General features: G+C 46.3%; 1 protein-coding gene across 26 annotated transcripts in view; it reads left to right on the plus strand.

Moving 5' to 3' along the window:
- CACNA1D (calcium voltage-gated channel subunit alpha1 D) overlaps positions 1 to 19,964 on the plus strand; it is a 317,826-nt gene that overhangs the window by 233,422 nt on the left and 64,440 nt on the right. For 24 of the 26 annotated variants that reach the window (XR_010155607.1, XM_016941301.3, XM_016941303.2 and 21 more), the window contains 11 exons: positions 2,275 to 2,389; positions 2,910 to 2,979; positions 3,848 to 3,914; positions 4,647 to 4,794; positions 7,181 to 7,310; positions 12,090 to 12,149; positions 14,810 to 14,916; positions 16,542 to 16,629; positions 17,426 to 17,533; positions 17,625 to 17,677; positions 19,104 to 19,250. Coding sequence is in view for 25 of the 26 variants with exons in the window: in XM_016941301.3 (XP_016796790.1) it covers positions 2,275 to 2,389; positions 2,910 to 2,979; positions 3,848 to 3,914; positions 4,647 to 4,794; positions 7,181 to 7,310; positions 12,090 to 12,149; positions 14,810 to 14,916; positions 16,542 to 16,629; positions 17,426 to 17,533; positions 17,625 to 17,677; positions 19,104 to 19,250 (1,093 nt within the window). In the remaining variant the exon portion in view is untranslated. The remainder of the gene's footprint in view (positions 1 to 2,274; positions 2,390 to 2,909; positions 2,980 to 3,847; positions 3,915 to 4,646; positions 4,795 to 7,180; positions 7,311 to 12,089; positions 12,150 to 14,809; positions 14,917 to 16,541; positions 16,630 to 17,425; positions 17,534 to 17,624; positions 17,678 to 19,103; positions 19,251 to 19,964) is intronic. The other 2 variants (XM_016941288.3, XM_063806845.1) reach the window with 2 other exon arrangements.

A 19,964-nucleotide genomic window follows, 5' to 3' on the forward strand; every position in this document is an offset into this window, starting at 1 on the left:
GAGTTTCACTCTGTCACGCAGGCTGGATGGAGTGCAGTGGTGCAATCTCGGCTCACTGCAACCTCCGCCTCCTGGGTTCAAGTGATTCTCCTGCCTCAGCCTCCTGAGTAGCTGGGATTACATGTGTGCACCACCATGCCCAGCTAATTTTTGCATTTTTAGTAGAGATGGGGTTTCTCCATGTTAACCAGGCCGGTCTAAAACTCCTGACCTCAGGTGATCCGCCCGCCTTGGCCTCCCAAAGTGCTGGGATTACAGGTGTGAGCCACTGCGCCCGGCCTGTCTACTGGAATTTTGAGTGGGCATTCCTCCATCTCCCTAACTAGATGGATAAGCTTCTTGAGTCAGGAATCTTTTTGTATTCACATCTCTCAATAGAGTACAGGATCTTGCACATAGTTGGCCCTTGGTAAATGAAAGGTCATTATTTTCTTTTTCTGCTGTCCTGTGGTTGACTCTTTAGGCCACAGCAACATCCTGGACTTGAATCTGCAGAGAAGTATTCCCTGGTGCTTGTCTGTGGTTGCATGTTGTTTTCTTTATAGCACATGCCACTGTATCAGAGGTGCTTAGGGAGCTGCTTATGCTCTGTCTTCCCCAACTAGAGTAGACATTCCAGTGTGTGGTGTTTCTTCCTGTGCCCTCAGCACCCACAACAGTGCCTGACACATTGGAGGTGCTTGGTAGATCTTTCTGGATGAATTCCAGAGCATGCCACTCTTTAGGAGGGTCTGAGTAATGCCTCTCAATACAGATGATGGATTTTGCTCTGGAAAGTTGTTACAAGCTTGTAAGATCTTCCTGTGGCTCATCACTCTGGATTTGCTTTCCACTACCCAAAGGAGTTGAGTGTCATGGCAAGACTAGAGAGATTATTGTTTCTTCACTGAGATCATGGAGGAAATACTCAGTACAGCTAGTCTCATCACTAGCCCCTGTCCGAGTTACCATTACCCCAGGCCTAGCAGAGGAATGCTCATGTTACCAAGCCATCTCCAGCCCAGGACAAATTGCTTCCTGAGGCTCATTGCAGCTCCAGTTAAAAAATAGGCCAGCATGTCAAAGGCTTTTTGAGTCTTAATGTAATTCACTTACGTTTCTCTCCTCTTTAAAACCTTGAATAGATTAGTCAGGCGTGCTATTCCCTCACAGAGATTTCATCATCTGTTCCTTGTTAGGTTATGTTGGTTTACGTGTTCAGCAACCCATCCAAGACAACAAATTGCACAGGGCGTATGGGACAGTGCTATGCTGCTCCTGTCTCGGGGTGTCTGGGCTCCTGCAGTTTTGCCTGCAGGTGGCCGGGCATCAGACAGAGAGAAGCATTTGTCACAGAAGGGGGCCTTCTCACTTATTGCCCTCTCATCCCTGTGCTTCTCAAAAACATGCTTCACTGCTAGTGGGTAAGAAACAGGCATCTTCTGATTTAGGAGTCTTGTTCAGAATACTTGTTAAAAACAAAAACATTCAAGAAAGCCATATATACAACATTAGAGTAAGAGTGAAAAAATATGATAATTTGTTCAGTCACCTAACCTTTTATTGTGTTTTTTAACTGGAACTGCAATGAGCCTCGGGAAGCAATTTGTCCTGGGCTGGAGAGGGCAAAAATCAAGTTCAGGTACAGTGATCAAAGATCGAGCTGCAGTGAGACTATTCACAACAGTCCAGCACCAGGTGGCAGTAAGTCAGACACATTATAGTCAGTCAGTGTTTGTGGAGTGAAGGAATGAATGAGTTATCTGTAGACTCTGAAGGTTATTTCAAAGGAGAAAGTCTCATACTGTCTTGTGCAAGGGGATCATCATTTGAATAACTTGCAACCTTTGAAGTGGTCTGTTTCGGAAAGCACTCCCCTGAATATATATGTTGTAGTTGTAGTATGTGTTTAAAAAAAAAAACCCAAACTACTTTTTAATTATACCATGTTTATGTTATAGATTGTTTTATAAAATGTATAACATAGCTATAGATATGTAGATGTTTGGACACACACACACACAGAGAAAGGTTGAAATTAGTGGGTTTTCATGGGTTTTAGTGAATCTTAATTTTACTTCTGTAGACTGTCCTTTTACAGGTTTTTACTTTTGTTTTGTCTTGTTTTGTTTGAAAAGCAGGGCTCTGGTACTCTAGTTTTGCTGTGTGAGTATAACACTTGGGACGGTCACTTACTACCAGCTTCCCGGGATGCAGAGGTGTGTGGCGTTGCCATTGTTGGCCGCACGTAGTTGCATTTAGTAGTGTGTTGTGCCCTTAAAAAGTTGAAATTAGATATTCTACTGAATGTCTTCTTGGCCATCGCTGTAGACAATTTGGCTGATGCTGAAAGTCTGAACACTGCTCAGAAGGAAGAAGCGGAAGAAAAGGAGAGGAAAAAGATTGCCAGGTAACCCTATTTTCCCCTGACGTGTTTGTCCAGGGGCTGTGTTGGGAGCCCTGCAACAGTTGCAGCCTGCCAGGCTTACCCCCGCATCACGGCAGCTGCAGCCCCCGGGTTGCTGCTTTGTGGATCGTGGTTGACCATGCACTGCAGACCGAAACGGATGGAATCTTGGGCAGAAGCCAGGCTCTTGGCTGTCATCCCTCGGGGCTGAGAGTGGGAGTCACGTGTCTCCATGCTTAAAGAATCACTGCAGTTAATTTTGGCGTCATAAAATAAATGATGCATTCAGTGCTGATTAGCTCTCAGATGAGAATTTTAATAAGATGGTCTGTGTAATGAATCCATCGCATTGAGATTACCAGGAAGCTCTGAGTTGGGGTTGTGCTAGGCTCTTGTGGTTAGTGTTGTTTCTAATTAAATTCTGTCCTTCATTGGAGCATTGTTGATTCAGAATCCTGATTAGCATTTTTATACAGAGTAACATGGTTATTTGGTTTCTTGTGCTCTTTTCTCTTCTCTTTAGAAAAGAGAGCCTAGAAAATAAAAAGAACAACAAACCAGAAGTCAACCAGATAGCCAACAGTGACAACAAGGTATGTATTTTGAGATGCTTCTCCCCTTTTTGTTTCAAAATGATCCTGTTGATCTCCATACATGTACCATTTACACTGTGGAAGTGTCTTGTGTATCATTCTTATAATATTTTGGTGTGAAGAATATGGCACACCATATAGACCCTGGCTTCCCAGGGGGATTCTGGTTGAATTTAGGCAGTTAGTTGTGTTCACTGATATTTCACCAGAAAACCAATATGATAAAGATTTGACTAGTTTGACCACTTATGTTTTCTTTATTGGAATTGTGCAATCAGACCTGACCCGTGGTCAGGATCACATTCGCATCTTCTGAGTGGGTATGAAAATCGCGGATTTTTAACAGATGTCTGTTTCCAGAGGTAATCCCAGGATCAGGTGGCCTCAGGGCTATACTGTCAAACTGAATCCCATTTATGACAGCCCTGGTTGTTTTATTCTTTCTTTGTTCATCGAGTTGATAAACGCTTACCGAGTGGCTATCATGTGTCAGACACTGAGGATTCAGGAATGAAGAAGACAGGTCCCTGCCTTCATGGGGCTCACAGTCTGGCAGGAAGACAGGAGTATGAGATGCATTATCACATGGTATGAGTGAATGTGCTGGCACAGGGCAAGGACAGAGCCCTGAATGGTGCTGGCTAACCACGACTGGGTCAGGGTTCAGCCTTCTCCTCACCTGCCCTCAGGCCTTCTGTCTGAAGCAGAATCACCATCTGGGGACATCTGCCTGTCCCTGCACACTCAAATACAGATGCAGCTTTGGGGAGGAATCCATGCCCTATGCTGGACCACCAGGGTGACTTTTCCTCTCTGAAGTGATTTTAAGTCAGTCTCCCCTCCTCCCAAGATGTCTTTGTCATCCTAGGTTACAATTGATGACTATAGAGAAGAGGATGAAGACAAGGACCCCTACCCGCCTTGCGATGTGCCAGGTATGGTGGCGGAGGCCGGAAACGCTGGCTTTGCTGTGTGTCTTTGCTACTGCTCTGTGACCACCTGCCGAGTCTGCGGCCAACCAGCCCAGCAGCGTGCACATGAGCTGCTGAGGCCACCAAGGCCGTGGGACCAGTTAGCTCCCCTTTTTCCCATGGTCACAGGCAGAATGTGTCACTCAAATTCCAGGCGACGGGGAGGGAAAGTGCAGGTGGGTCAGGGCAGTCCCAGCTTCTGCTGGGAGACTGGTCCAGGAGGCCCCCCGGTGTTAGCGCTCACCTGACACTTTTATATTTGACTGGCACATTTATTGGCTGATGTGGGTGGGACTGTGGAGTTGGGAGCCTAGGAGCTGATTGAGACTGAAAGTCCCACACAGTTTCTCAGGCTAGTCTGAGCGAGGAGGTTACTGGGGAAACAGCCAGGTGTTGGGAGGTTGGCAGTGAGAATCTCAGCACTGCTACCTTTCATCTGTGGTCAGATCTTACCCTGGTGGGAATCTCATCATTCCCGCAAACTAAACACGCTCACCAGACAGGGACACTTCTCAGCACCCCCCACCCCTGCAACACACACTCAGTCCATGTTCTGAAGGAGCAGGAGGGTTTTGATTCATGTAAGCAGGTAGATGTTGTTAAAGTTTAAGCCAAATTTGCATGTGAAATTAAGAATAATTCAAACCCATATGTAGTCTTTATTTCATGCCTATAAAAAAAGTATTTCATTTAAAGTAGGGGAAGAGGAAGAGGAAGAGGAGGAGGATGAACCTGAGGTTCCTGCCGGACCCCGTCCTCGAAGGATCTCGGAGTTGAACATGAAGGAAAAAATTGCCCCCATCCCTGAAGGGAGCGCTTTCTTCATTCTTAGCAAGACCAACCCGTAAATACTCCCCTTCTAGTCTCTCACGGCTGCCTCTTGCCAGTGACCCTACAGGTTGCTTGAGGGTGGCTCGGGTGGGGGTGAGGGGAAGTGGTTCACAGCCCTTTCTGAACCTGAGTGTCCCTGGCGCCCTCACCCAAGTCCCCTCCAACCCCTCTCTCCTCCACTGTTGCTCTTGCCCTCAGCTCATCTCTTCCTAGCTGCCTCCTTCCCACAGGGGTGTGGCCAGGTCCTGGGAGGAGCTCCATTCTAGATTCTCCTCCCTGCCTTCACCCCTGCATGGGGACAGCAATGGGGAAAGCCTTGTCCACCCCAGCATATTCGAGCTGGAGCTCACTGCTCTGGTGTTCCATGCTTCGGCCAGCCGTGGAAATTTTTCCTAATGAGTGGATCTTCTGTTAGGATGCCTTGTGGGATGAGAATTTTTGTGACCAAGGTCCGCATAGCATCCTCATCCTCATAGATCCCCCACTTGATTGATCAGTTTTCCCAATTGAGTTTTATCTTTGTAAAGTCATATTGCACAGTGATATTTTATGGGTTGTAAGTATTCAGTTCAGCTCTATGATAGTCTACTTAAAATAGCATTTCTCATGTTAAAATGATAAGGTGCTCACAAGGAACAGGGTAATGACTCACAAGTACTATAAGAAGAAGACGTTTATTTACTAGCTAGTTTCTAGGTTTTAAATCATCTGGGACTGAGTGGAATGCCAGGGGAAATAAATGGCTCCTGGAAAGGTTTCTAGAATTGCAGAAGTAGTTCTTGGCTGTCAGAGAACAACTCTTTATAATTCATTGGCCCTAGGGAGACACAGGTGGGAAGCAAGGCCTGCTGGCATCCTCAGAGATATGAAGATGTGATGGTAGCTTTTACAGCTCACCACTGTTTGGGTGTCCTTTTAAAAAAAAAAAGGTTATTAAACTGATATTGCTGACACCTACAGCCCTTTGTGTTTGTGTGTGTGTGTACACACACACACACACACACACACACACACACACACACACACATATATATATATATATATATATATATATATATATATATATATATATGTTGAGGGAATGCATTTATTTTCACCTAAAGCTACAAAGCACTCCTGCCCTCACTAGCTTGGAAGTTCTTTCCCAGACTCAACTGCTAACCACCTTCAGGTCCTCAGGGGGGTACGCCCAGCATTAAATAGGCCCAAAAGGGAGGACTTGAAGTGAGGGGTCGCCTTACATAAAGTTGACTCCAGTTTGAAAGTGGAAAAAATCTTTTCCAAGGAAAAGCTATCTATCTATAATAGTCTTATAGAATACAGGAATACAGATAGGTATATATACATATACACATGTATATACTTTAGAATTTAAACATATACATACATATTTTAGATATACATATATACACACATATACTTTACAATTTAAATATATGTGTATACATATATTTATGTGTATGTTTTATGTATATGTTTTATGTGTATACATATATGTACATATACATACATAAATACATACATGTGTATATGTATATGTTTAAATTCTAAAGTCAAACATTGAGGGTATGGATAACCAGTTGCTAACCAGGCGCAGGGCACATTGAGGACAGCAGTGAGGTTCTGATGGCCCAGAGAGCCATCATCGTTTGAGCCCAGGTGTCAGGCATGAGCCACCCTCCTTTGCTTCAGGAGACCACAGGACTTGGTGAGAACTCTCATGCCGGGCCATGAGATCCTTGCATGTTAGCAAATGATGCTCCAACCTTCACTTTCTGAGGACTGCTTGTGGGTCAACTCCAAAATTTAAAAAAATAATAATAACATCTATTACAAAATCTGCAGACAGCCAGAGATGTCCTGAAGCCTCAGTTACTGCAGGTCACTATAAATAGTACGACCTTGCACCTGCAGGACAAGCCTGGGATTCATCTCATTCTGTGTGAACTGTTGAGGGCAGGCCTGGCCTCAGTTTCCTCTCTCAGTCAGGGAAGATAAACAGATGAGTTTCTTGTCATAGTGGAAAAACTTCAGTGTTGTAGACCTGGATCGATTCTGCCCCTGGTCCTTATTAGTGTCACTTTAGAATTCTCTTATTAAGCCTCAGTTTCCCCATCTTGAGGAAGACAACAAGCCCCACTTCCAAGGACTTGGCAGAGTGGTCTGTGTGGCACCCCCAGCACAGAGGAGACACACCACCCACAGTCCACAGGTTGCCTTTGGTGGGCTTCGAGAGGCTGACGGACAGGTTGCTCAGGTGTGCCGGGCAGGGTGCGTGGGCAGCACAGCAGACAGCTGCCCTCTGCCTGGCCTCTTGCTGCAGTGGCCCCACACTCTTAAGGACCCAGTGTGTTCCACCCTATCTGGGACTGTTTCCAAGCAGCGGCTTTTCCCTGCAGGATCCGCGTAGGCTGCCACAAGCTCATCAACCACCACATCTTCACCAACCTCATCCTTGTCTTCATCATGCTGAGCAGCGCTGCCCTGGCCGCAGAGGACCCCATCCGCAGCCACTCCTTCCGGAACACGGTAAGTCCCCAGGGTGGGGCTCGCTCTGGGATAGCCCTGGCCTCTCTCAGGCAGAGGCCACTGTAGAGATCGGAGCTGTGGAGGCCCTCAGGGTGACAGCTAGAGTAGGTCTTTCCTTCAGCTGGGGACGTTGGCTGTTTCCGGTTTGTAAGTGCCAGAGAGCTTGTGTTTTAGCTGGGTAAATCTGAATGGAATCATTAACTTAGAACTTCATCTTACGCAGGAATGGTCAGTGAATTCAGGGAGCCTGCTTCTCTGCCTCTTTGCTCCCTGCTGCCGATATTTAGGTCCTCCTTTCCCTCCCTGCTCAGGTTTACACTCACCCCTGTTTTGAGATTCATGCCTCGTGGAAGCACACAGCAGGGAGGAAGCAGAATTCAAACCAGGCACACCACATGCCCAGGCTGTCTCGTTCAGGGTTGGAGGCAAGATGCCTATGTCGTGTAGACTTAAATACACCAAGCTGCTAGGCTCCACGACTCAGGAGAAATACAAGTTAGGGAGATGATAGGATGTCGAGTTGAGGTGTTCAGTGGAGAAGAACATTAGGCCAGGTGCACTGGCTCACACCCGTAATTCCAGTGCTTTGGGAGATAGAGGGGGAGGATCACTGAAGGACAGGAGTTCAAGACTAGCCTGGGCAACATAATGAGACCTAACCTGTACAGAAAATAAAAAAAATTAGCTGAGCGTGGTGTCACATACCTGCAGTCCCAGCTACTCAGGAGACTGAGGGAGGAGGATTGCTTGGGCCCAGGAGGTCAAAGCTGCAGCAAGCCATGTTTGCACCACTGCACTCCAGCCTCAGTGATACAGTGAGACCTTGTCTCAAAGAAAAAAAAAAGAATATATAATGAATGTTAAAAAGTTTCTTCTCTGGGAAGATTTATTATAAAATATGTGATTATGTTATATATTTCACAAGTATCTCCAAAGAAAGTGCTGACCTTGGCCCCAGATAGCCAATATTAAGTTTGAGTAACTTCATGAAGCAGAGTGCACCAGGCAGAGCCACTTGGACCCTTAAGCATGTTAACTTAGCTGTTTACAATATTACTTTTCATTGGTAGAATTAGGAATATACAAAGAGTTATTAATTGGCTGGGCGTGGTGGCTTATATGTATAATCCCAGCATTTTGGGAGGCCAAGACAGTAGAATCGCTTGAGCCCAGGAGTTCAAGACTAGTCTAGGCAACATAGTGAGACCCCATCTATATAAAAATTTAAAAATTAGCCACACGTATTGGCACATGCCTGTCCCAGCTACTTGGGAGGCTGAGGTGGGAGGATTGCCTGAGCACAGGAGGCTGAGCCTGAAGTCAGCTGTGTTCACACCACTGTATTCCAGCCTGGGTGACAGAGCAAGACCCTGTCTCTAAAAAAACAAACAAACAAAAAGAACTCTAGATTTTGGTGTGGCAGAGGTGGCTATCCAGTTAGCCCTCTGTATCCATGGGTTTGGCATCCATGGATTCAACCAACCACAGATAGAAAATGTTTGGGGGTGGCCAGGCGTGGTGGCTCACCTGTAATCCCAGCACTTTGGGAGGCCAAAGTGTGTGGATCGCTTGAGGTCAGGAGTTTGAGACCAGCCTGGCCAACATGGTGGAACCCCATCTCTACTAAAAATACCAAAAATTAGCCAGGTGTGGTGGTGCACGCCTGTAGTCCCAACTACTCGGGAGGCTGAGGTATGAGCAGTGAGCTGAGATCGCACCACTGCACTCCAGCCTGGGCAACAGAGTAAGTGAGACTCTGTCTCAAAAAGAAAAAGAAAAAATATTTTGGGGAAAAAAATGTACTGAATTTGTGCAGATTTTTTTCTTGTCATTTCCTAAATAATTTACATGGCATTTACTTGACCTTGGGTATCTTGGGAAATCTAGAAATGATCTAAAGTCTACAGGAGGATGTGCATAGATTATATGCAAACACTACACCATTTTATATCAGAGACTTGAGATTTTGGGGTCTGAGAGAGTCCTGCAACCAATCCCTTATGGATACTGACTGTACTAAGAAAACAAGTCAAGGGACCGGGAGCAGTGGCTCATGCCTGTAATCCCAGTACTTTGGGAGGCCAAGACAGGCAGATCACTTGAGGTCAGGAGTTCAAGACCCGCCTGGCCAACATGGCGAAACCCCATCTCTACTAAAAATACAAAAATTAGCTGGGTGTGGTGGTCTGCACCTGTAATCCCAGCTATGCAGGAGGCTGAGGCAGGAGAATCGCTTGAACCCAGGAGGCGGAGGTTGCAGTGAACTGAGATCATGCCATTGCATTCCAGCCTCTGCGACAAGAGCAAAATTCTGTCTCAAAAAAACATACAAACAAAAATACAAGCAAGTCAAGGGTTTTCTATTAGTTAGTTTTGTAACTTAGAGATGGTGCCCGCCGACTGTGTCTGTGTTGTAAGGAAAGTTGCACCTAAATGGGCTCTTGCCTCAGCAGCCCCACCTTAGCTGTGCAGCTTACTCGGCACTGAGGACCATTCAAAGGCAAGACGGCTAGAAGCAGCAGCCTGTTGACTCTCAGGCCTAGATATTATCGTGCAGTTTCAGGTTATTACCAAGAAACCCGACCAGCAGAGGGAGGCTGGCGAGTGTGCAAGCATCAGGTGTCCCTGGCTTGCTGGTGGGCACCTTTTTCTGAGCACCAGGTTGTTAGAGATTTTAGGGTTAAGACACACCTGCAGATCTGTGCCTCCAGGACTCTGTTGGGACAACCAAGCCTCATGCTGTTGCTTCCCATTTCTGGAGCCTGGCAAGCCCTAACTATCAGATTTATGAAACACGCACTCCTATATGAAGAGAAAAAGTGCTTTCCCCATGGTGCGTGTTAGTGTCAATATAAAGAGGAAGGCACTGGGCCTGTCTTGATTTGTCCTCACAGATGAGGGTTTTTGTTAGAGAGGGTTTAGTTGCTCCAGATGCCCCAATAGAAGAAAGACCTCTGTGTCATTTCATTCCATCATAAAAAAAGGACACAAGGGCAGTGTTTGGAAAAAAACAGCATTAGGTGACAAACTAGGCCAGGAGCTAGTCTAGGTTTCGCATTGACAAGGGATTAATTTACATGGGGGTTTCATGTCTTATTTTTAATTATAATTGCTTCTCCATAAGTTTATTTCCCTGCTGCCTTACCCAAAAATGTTACCGTTCTGCTTAAATAGATGTACATATGTGTATGAGTATTGCTTTTTAGATTCTGCAGTGTTTTGTATGTTTTTTAACCTTAGCCGAATTCTTAGTTTAAAAAAGAGAGCAAGAGAATGCAAGCAGAGTGAGGGAAAAAAACAGCTTAAATTTCAACTTCAGCCCTGGTGCCAGGTTGCCTTGTAGACTTGTGGGCTGCAGTGTCTTTCTGGGCTACTAGATGCTTTCCATGTTAATATTCCCACTGTGACCTAGGAAGGAGTAAGGAAAAGGTGGCTGAGGCCTGGCAGTGCACGGGAAGACACCTTCCATAGCCTGGCCAAGAAACTCCATTACACAGGAGTGGTCCCACAGAATTCATAAGTCCAAAACCAGAAACAGTTTGGAAAGTGAATATCCTCTGAAGAGAGAGACTGGGCTTGAAACAGAGGTCCTCGCGTTATTGTGACACAGCCCCCAGGCGGCTCCTCTACCTACAACAGCTCACCTCTGTGACTCTCCACTGGCATACGCCAGGCCTACTCCTTGCTCTGCAGTGCCTGTGACTAGCTGCGTGGCCTATGCGTGTGTCCACTCCCTGCTCCCAGCAGCCACATCTGTTAAAGGATTAGGCCTGGGTGGTCTCCACAGTCCCTTCTAGCTCTGGTCTCTTCAGTTCTTTCAAAACCATGGATCATAGTTGTCATGAAGATCAGTGGCCAAGACCAACTCGCCTTTGCAGATAAGGGTGCTGCGGTCAGAAGCTCCTGGTGAGCAGCTTTCCTGGTGGTCAGACTTCTTGCTGCTGGCCCACTTGCCTCCACGGCTCCGAGGAGAAGCAGGGACCCCAGAAAGGGCTAGCAGGACTCTGCCGATGGGATAATAGATGGTATTGTCACCAATGAGGATAGAGTTGCCTGGACTGAAAATTCAAAGACCAAGTCAGTCTGTTATTTGAGTGGGCCCAGCAAGGTTTTTTTAAAAAAAAAAACCTGAGTTTAGAGAGAGCAGTGTGAGATGCAGAACAATGGGCAGGAGTGCTGGAGACCACCAATGCAGGAGTCTGTAAAACCATCCCTTGCAGACTTAGCCAGCCTAGCACATGAGCAGGGAAGGGTGCTGACGCCCTGATTACACAGGCTGGAATGCGAGGAGGCATATGGAAGCTACTGGCTCCGACAGATGCCGCTGCCATCTTCATTTATGCTTCTCCACCAATCTGATGCTCAGATGGAGGGCAACATACTTCATTCAGCCAGAAATGCGGTTAAAAATCCAAAATGTGTATAAGCCTCTAATTTATTTGGTGCCACAAGTCATTTGTAGATGTAGCGCTCTCTGATGAGAAAAGCTTGTTAACAAAGCACTCTTAGAAATGAGCCTCTCTGCCTGTCCAAGACCCAAGACTGGGAAGCAAGTCAGGGTGAGTGGTTAAAGGAGGTCAGGATTCTCAAACGCTCTTTGGGAATGATGTAATTGACCAAAGTGGGCATTCACCCGTGGCTCTGCACTTACCTTCAGAATGGCAGGGTTTTCCTGGAGGGATGGGTCTCTCACTGGATCGAGGGTTTCTGCCTGTAAGCATGCAGATGTCAGAGTTTGTCTGAATGCCTTTTCTCACTCCCACATGTTGTGCCTTGCAGATACTGGGTTACTTTGACTATGCCTTCACAGCCATCTTTACTGTTGAGATCCTGTTGAAGGTAATGGATTTTCCTTGATCTTCACATACTCCACAGCAGCTGGAGCAATAACAGTTGCACTTCTTTGTTTGCCTTCCAGATGCTAGGTTACGCAGACTATGTCTTCACTGGTACTTTTGCATTTGAGATCATTTTAAAGGTAACAGGTTACCCGGCAGTGTGTTTAAGGGCTGCTCCAGCGTGTGACACACAGGAAAGAAGTGTGGAGTGCTTTTGATTTTTTATGGGGTTTTTTTTTGTCTTTTGTGGTTGAGCTAAGTTTTTTTTTGTTTTTTAAACCGAAGGATTTTTTTTTCCTGTGACCATTCCAACTTGTTTTTGCTCTTTTTAACCTTTGAATGCATGTAGGAGCCACTCTGGCTTCATGATAGTGGTTGAGAATTATATTTTGCTCATTTAAAAAAAATACCCTCTGGAATTTGTCAACTGATAACACATATATCACTATGTGCGAACTTTTTTCCACCCTTTCTGACGTCAAAGTCAGAGGAAAAGCATTTATCCTATGAAGAGGATGTCTCTCTTTTTGTTTCTCTGACTGCATTATGCTTTTGGGGACCTAAAATAGTAACACACTATTTTCTTGCAATAGGATTTGCAAGATGACTTGGGTCTATTTGTATTAAGGTATTTTCTGTCTGTTTTAATGGATGGGCTTACATTTGCACAAAAGGAGCGCCCTTTGGCCGGGGTGACCTAAATGTACTGCCCATGCATGAGCTAATGGCTGCCATTGCTGCGTGTGGTTTGTGTACTGACTGTGAAGTCTGCCCCATGGGGAGCCCATTCCTTATGTGCTTAGAGTGCTGGAGACCACAGCAGCGCTCCAAGAACCTATCCAAAACTGGCCAAGAACCACAGGGCGTGGGTCACTGTGGTTCTGGGAGAACGTGGCCCATCAGAACTGTCAGGGCAACCATCTCCTAGCAGGAAGACAAGCTGGGAAATGAAGACTTTTAACCATGGTTTTCTTTAAGCCATTGGGGAATTTTTGTGTGTGCAACTCAGGCAAAATGTATTTTGCATCGGACTACTGTGGAACTTGGGCTCTTTACAAAATCTTATATAAAATGAAACCTCAATTAATGTGGTCAGGGAATGAGGTGGTTAGTTTTTTGAGGTTGGTTTTTTTATTTTTTGGTTCATGAAACAGCATAAAGCCAACCAACAACTGTTTACCCCTTTCTTAAAAGTCTTCTAAAAATGTGAGTTCATTTTCCTGCCTTTAAGCCGATGAATTTGGTTGACACTTCTCCTAAGTCAGAGGTGTGCAGTGGGATGGTGACCAGCTCTTGTTGATGAGGCCTCTGTGGGAGGGCCTGTGGATGCAGAATGCACAGTGGTGGGGGTCGGAGGGATGCCGCCAGAACACTCACTGGCTCAGCTTCTGCCTCAGCTTCTTGGTTTTAGAATTTGACTTCTTTTCAAAGTGAATGGGGAGCTGTTCTACTTAGTCTGTTAGCCTGGTTAATTGAGGTTTTATTTTACTCTCCACATTTTTTAGTTGTTAAATGAATATAGTTACCCTTGGGCTTTGGGGAAAATTAGACACAGGATTATTTAAAAGGAAAAAAATGATTGTTACTTTTTAATTTCTGTAGAATTGCTTCACCGACTTAAATCTTCTGAGTCGTTCTTCATTTTGAAGGTATTTTAGAGAATGGAAAATAAGCTAAAACAAGAAGGATTCAGAAAATGGAGACTCACCAAGAAGTGTCTAATATCTGAGATGATGGTTCCTGGTGGCCTTGGGGAGATTTGGAAGGCTGTTTGGTTATTTGCTTAAGCCCTATGAAATTGCCATTTTTGTAGGTCAAAAAGGGTTGAACACTGGCGATTTCATAAGGTTCAATGTAATATTTCCCACCTCTACCTCTCTTATACTGTACTTACCTGAGCCTTCTCCAACCTTTTTTGTTTTAAAATAAATAGTGAGCTGTATATATTTTGCTATTTTTACTTTGGGGAACTAAACTCTTTTTCCACCACCAATAGAAATCTCACTGAAGCACCCATAATAGGTGCTCCAGGTACATGTGGCAGGTGAGCACAGAGCCGTTGAGACTGGCTCAGGTGAGATGCCACCTGGCTTCCTAGCCATGCCTGGCATGTGTCATCAGACTTGGAGGAATTGCTTAAGATGGCTGTGTCGTTAAAGACCATTAGGAACAATAAGGGGCCTCTGTGGAAAAGTGATGTAGGTCCATAGAGCCTGGGAGCCCTGAATTCAAGCCCCCACTGGAAAGGCTTAATTGAAGCAAGGTAGGCTCTACCAGGGCCTCAGAGGGGCCAGAACCAGTGCTTTGTGGGGAAGTGCGCTCTGTGGACAGCACTTACCTTTTGACGAATGTAGTCCTGTGGAGCCTCTCTTAGACAGGCTCTTTGGACATGCCAACAGTGTATTCATACTTGAAACCTGTGATCACTGTAATAAAGCCTAAATTGGTTTCTTCTTTTAAAATGTATCCAAAATAAGCTGCCCCTTTTTGATTTTTGTTTGAAGAAATTATCCTGTGGCTCAACCCCGTTGGTTTACATTTCTGACTTCTTAATGCACACTTGTTAATGAAGTTATACTTTCCTCAAGATTTTGCAAAGAGCCCAGGTTTCTTTTCCTCTGGAGACAAAAAACGGTAAATCATCCATGATTCTGCTTCTAGATGACAACTTTTGGAGCTTTCCTCCACAAAGGGGCCTTCTGCAGGAACTACTTCAATTTGCTGGATATGCTGGTGGTTGGGGTGTCTCTGGTGTCATTTGGGATTCAGTAAGTATTCTGGGGTATGTGCCCAGAACTGTTGGGCTGAATGGTTTATGTAAGGGATTTTAACATAATTGATAAAAGCTGGGCATCATTTTCATGATTATATTTAGTTATATAGGTTTATTTGAGTTGCTCCCATTCCAGAAAGCATTTAGACAATTCATGTTTTCTTGTGTGTGTTCTTTTTTCTTTTTGTGCCTGCTCCTAAGTTGAGCTTATTACTGTCTGTGAAATTTGCTTTCAACTGAGGTGAAAGAAGTGTTGACTAGGAGGGAGGGAATCTAGGTTCTAGTCCTGGTTCCTCCAAAGGCTGATTCCAGGGACTTGAGGGCATCCTCTCTCAGGAACCCTGTGCCCCTTTTATATAGGAGGGGCTGGGGCCAGGTGGCCTTTCAGTTTTTCCAGCTTAGATATTGAGAACTTCCTTTGATTTTCAGGATATAGAACCTGCTAGGACTTTTTCTTTGGCCTCAAAATTTTTCAGCTAGGAGGGAGCCAAGGCTGAAAGTCAGGGCCCCAGGTCTTTTCCATGGCATTTAGCGATTTCTGGTGGGAACAGCCATTGCTGAGTACTGCTTACTATCCCCAGGGGTGTGGGGCAGAGGCTCCAGTAGAGCCTCAGGTGTGGCCTTGCTTTCTTGCTGGCCTGTGAGCACTTCTGTTCAGGTGCTGAGCATAGAATCTCCCCCGTATGAGCACACATGCACACACATGCCCTCTAAGCTAAAGAGAAATGGAAAGGACCTGCCCTCCTAGGAAGACCAAAAACCTCTGCTTGGAACAGCCCTTTGTGTTATCCTTCTCTCCTGCCACTGAGGGAACCCTGTGATCATAGCTTGGAAGGCCATTTGCATTAACATCTTTGCAGCTCCTATTAACTCCCAGGCTGTTCATGTCCTCTCCAGCTGCAGCCTTGCCCACTTCCTCCTGAGCATGTGTTCTGGCCACACTCAGCCATCTGGGGTGCAGCAGAAAGCTGCATTCTCTTGTGTCGCATCTTTGTACATGCTGCTCCCTCACACTGGAACCCCCCTCCCTATTGTCCTCGCTAACCCCTACTTCTCCTTTGGGACTCACCTGGCTATCACCACCCCCACCCTAGAGTCCTTCCCAGGCTCCCCCTGCCCCACCCCCACAGGTTGTGCTCCCCTGGCTGAGCACACCACATTTACCCCCGTCATGTGCCACACTGGGTTGGGATTGCCCATCTCTCCACCAGACTGTGAGCTCCTTGAAGGCCAGAGAAGCCCTGGTGCCAAAGTGCTACAGCAGACCTCCAACCTTAAACAAAAACAAATGATATATGAAGCCTAAAAGCCAGCTACTACCTAGTATTTACAGTGAGTGGAAAGAACAAAGAGAGTTCGTGAGTTGTGTCTCTGCCAAGGTTAGCTGTGCACCTGTCAGCCTCTGTGAGTGCCATGGGCTGGGCTTGGGAGGTGCTGCCTCGTGTGGGTGGGGAGGAGAAGTCGCCTCTGAGTCGTGAAGAGAGATCAGCTCAGCACCACATGGATCCCACGCTAACTGTGCAGGGATCCTAAAGTGAAGATCCAGTGAAAGGGTGAATCTCAAAGCATCCTGTCCATTTATAACACGCTCTGCCTGCCGTCTTTCTGCTCCTTCCCTAGATCCAGTGCCATCTCCGTTGTGAAGATTCTGAGGGTCTTAAGGGTCCTGCGTCCCCTCAGGGCCATCAACAGAGCAAAAGGACTTAAGGTTTTGATTCCTCTCCTCCCGGCTGGGCTGGCTTGGGTTGGGGTTGGCTGTAATTACTGGCTCTTCTGGGCAGAGCTGAGCTGAGGCCTGATGGATTTTTAAAGTGAGTTATAAGGACCTTTCTAACCAATTCAGCCACCTGTGCCAAGTGCTAATGGCATTTTTAAAATTATTATTTATTGTCTTTATTTTTGGTAATTGAAGATATTTCTCTTTGTAATTATTGTTCATTTATTACCTTTTTATTAGTAATTCTTTGTGTTTATTTTAGTCTTTTATTTAGTTTATTTAGTCTTTCAGTTTTCATGTAGACTGTATAAGAGGCTACTGGGTTTCTATTTTCCTGAGTCATTTATGGGGTGGGGACCCTTTGGGCCCATGTGCCAGGCAGCACTGCACCTGTAGCATTTCTTCTTTTTTTTTTTTTCTTTGAAACGGAGTCTTGCTCTGTTGCCCAGGCTAGAGTGCAGTGGTGTGATCTCGGCTCACTACAACCTCTGCCTCCTGGGGTCAAGCAATTCCCCTGCCTCAGCCTCCTCAGTAGCTGGGATTACAGGTGCACACCACCACGCCCAGCTAATTTTTGTATTTTTAGTAGAGATGGGGTTTCACCATGTTGGCCAGGCTGGTCTCAAACTCCTGACTTCAAGTGATCTGCCCACTTCTGCCTCCCAAAGTGCTGGGATTAGAGGTGTGAGCCACTGTGCCCGGCCAACACAGAAACTCTCGGCTGATGTTAGCTCACCTCAAGGCCAAAATCACAAAGAAGAGTCACGCCCCTCTGCCCTCTCCGCAGCACGTGGTCCAGTGCGTCTTCGTGGCCATCCGGACCATCGGCAACATCATGATCGTCACCACCCTCCTCCAGTTCATGTTTGCCTGTATCGGGGTCCAGTTGTTCAAGGTAGAGGAACTGCCTCCAAGCATAAAACTCAGGTGGATTTCTTTAAGGAGAAGCCTGCATTTACTTGACTGCCTGTCTATTTTGTACCCAGGGGAAGTTCTATCGCTGTACGGATGAAGCCAAAAGTAACCCTGAAGAATGCAGGTGAGCGTCCTGAGAGTGGAGTAGGGGACTTAGAAGAGCAAATAGCAGACTTCAAGGATTCACACATGTTGGCACGTCAGAAGTTTTGGTCATGAAATAAAACAGGCCTGTGTGCTCAGCTTGTGGGTGGATAGATGGTGTTTGTTTTTCATTGAGGTGAAATTCACGTAACATCAACTGTTTTCAGTATACAGTTCCTTAGCATATAGTATCCATGGCATTGTTGTGCAACCAACATCTCTATCTAGTTCCAAACTTTTTGTCATCCCAAAAGAATGGCTAGATGGCTTTTGTGCTGGAGAATCTATAAATGGCGGGAGCTGGGGGAACCCTGAAATAACAATTATGAAATGCCCCAAATAGCTTCCATGACAGCCATGTGGATGATTTCCCCAAATCAGAATTTGAAACTCAACTCCCTGGTGTTTGGGAACTGGCTCCCTCTTCTTATACACTTTCTAGACTTCCTCTCTCCTGGCTCCTATTACCTACATCTTGGCCATATTTCCATAGACAAGAACTGGCAGAGGAGAGACAAGGTGGGAGATATTCATGCCTCCCATTCCAGGATGTCCAGTGACCATGAAGGCCGTCATGGAAGCCATTGCCTAAAGTTTCAGACTGTGCAGAGGCCTGTGTCTCCCCACCCGCGAGAGACATAACTGACTGGGCTCTGGCTGACTGTGCCCGTACATTGGTTTGGGGTTTATTTTAAGCAGAAGGTGCAGTCAGAGAGCACCAATTGCAATTTGGCTGTGTCTCTGCACCTCCAGAGGCACCGTTCACACACCGTTCATGGCATCCCTGGAGGTGAGCAGCCTGGCATTGGCGTGAGGACACTGTTTCTTCCCTCTCGAAGCCTCTGTGTCTTCATTTGTAAAATAAAAATATTGCGCTTTATCTCTTGGGTTCCTTCCAGAAATGAAGTTCTGGGAGAAATAATTTGCCAGAAATAATGCAATTCTTTTGGAAAGAAAATTGGGAATGTCATTAGTAAGAAGAGAAAGGGATTTGATTAAAACTAAAATGCAGGAAGAATATACGTGGGTTTGTTTCCTAGAGCCTACAGAGTTCTCTATGGCCGAGCTTTGATCCTTCAGAGCGCGCCTCAAGCCCATTGTGTAAGAGATGCACTCACCGTGCTGTGGTTTTTATCGGCCAACGACATATGCCTGGTGCCTGGGTGGCTGCTCTGGAGAATACACGTTGCACTGGTAGTTATTCAATGGTTATTTGAGCCGCGAAGTAGATTAAATTGAGGGCGAGGAGAGGAGAAACGGCGCCGGTGGTATGCTCAGCTGTGTGACTGGTGGGCGGACTGAGTGTGACCTGCCTGGAGGTGGGATCGGGGCAGTGTGTCCAACTTTACGCTGCTTCCACCTGTCATGTGTGAAGCCAGACGACCCACACCTGTTTTCCTCTCCAGGGGACTTTTCATCCTCTACAAGGATGGGGATGTTGACAGTCCTGTGGTCCGTGAGCGGATCTGGCAAAACAGTGATTTCAACTTCGACAACGTCCTCTCTGCTATGATGGCACTCTTCACGGTCTCCACGTTTGAGGGCTGGCCTGCGTGAGTACAGGGAGCCCACAGTCTTCTGGAGAGGCACCTGCGTGCCCAGGGCTGAGCCCTCGCTCCTGGAGTCAGTCCCATTTCTGTTCTCCAGTGTCGCAGGATTGCCCTGTGGCTTTTTAACCTTGGGCCACTTCTCAGTCACTTCTTGACCCACAGGGCCTCTTTCTGTGTAGGTGGATGATTTGTGAAGCAGGGTTGGTAGAGGTGCCTGGCAGCGTCTCTGAGTGGAAGCAGGGAGGCCTGAGATGCCTCAGTCCTGTGAACTCCCATTGGATGTCAGGAAAGCTGCCATCCGCTGCTCCCAAAGAGGGTCTGAATGGTGTTCCAAACCATTCATTCATTCATTCATTCATTGTACTTCATACTAATATATTCCCAGTTGCGGACAGTTGCTGTTGTGCCATCTCTTTTACTGAGCACCTGCGTGCTCATTTACAGACCATGCTGTGCAGAGGCTTGTGTCTCCCCACCCGTTAGAAATGTCTAACTGGGCTCTGGCTGACTGCGTGCTAAGATACCAGCTCCATGCAACATGGCGTGTTAGGCACTGTGGAGGAAACAGTGTCTAAACATGCTTCCTCTCCTCAAGCCCAAATCAAATCAGTGTCAAGTGGTCAAACCAGGCAGGTGGTCTGGTGTGTCCTAGATGTGCAGAACAGGGTCCTGAAGAATGGCTAAGATGTTGATGGGTAAAGTAAGAAGAGCAGGTAA

The sequence above is a fragment of the Pan troglodytes genome, chromosome 2 (genome assembly GCF_028858775.2).
Source record: "Pan troglodytes isolate AG18354 chromosome 2, NHGRI_mPanTro3-v2.0_pri, whole genome shotgun sequence".
Taxonomy (NCBI): Eukaryota; Metazoa; Chordata; class Mammalia; order Primates; family Hominidae; genus Pan; species Pan troglodytes.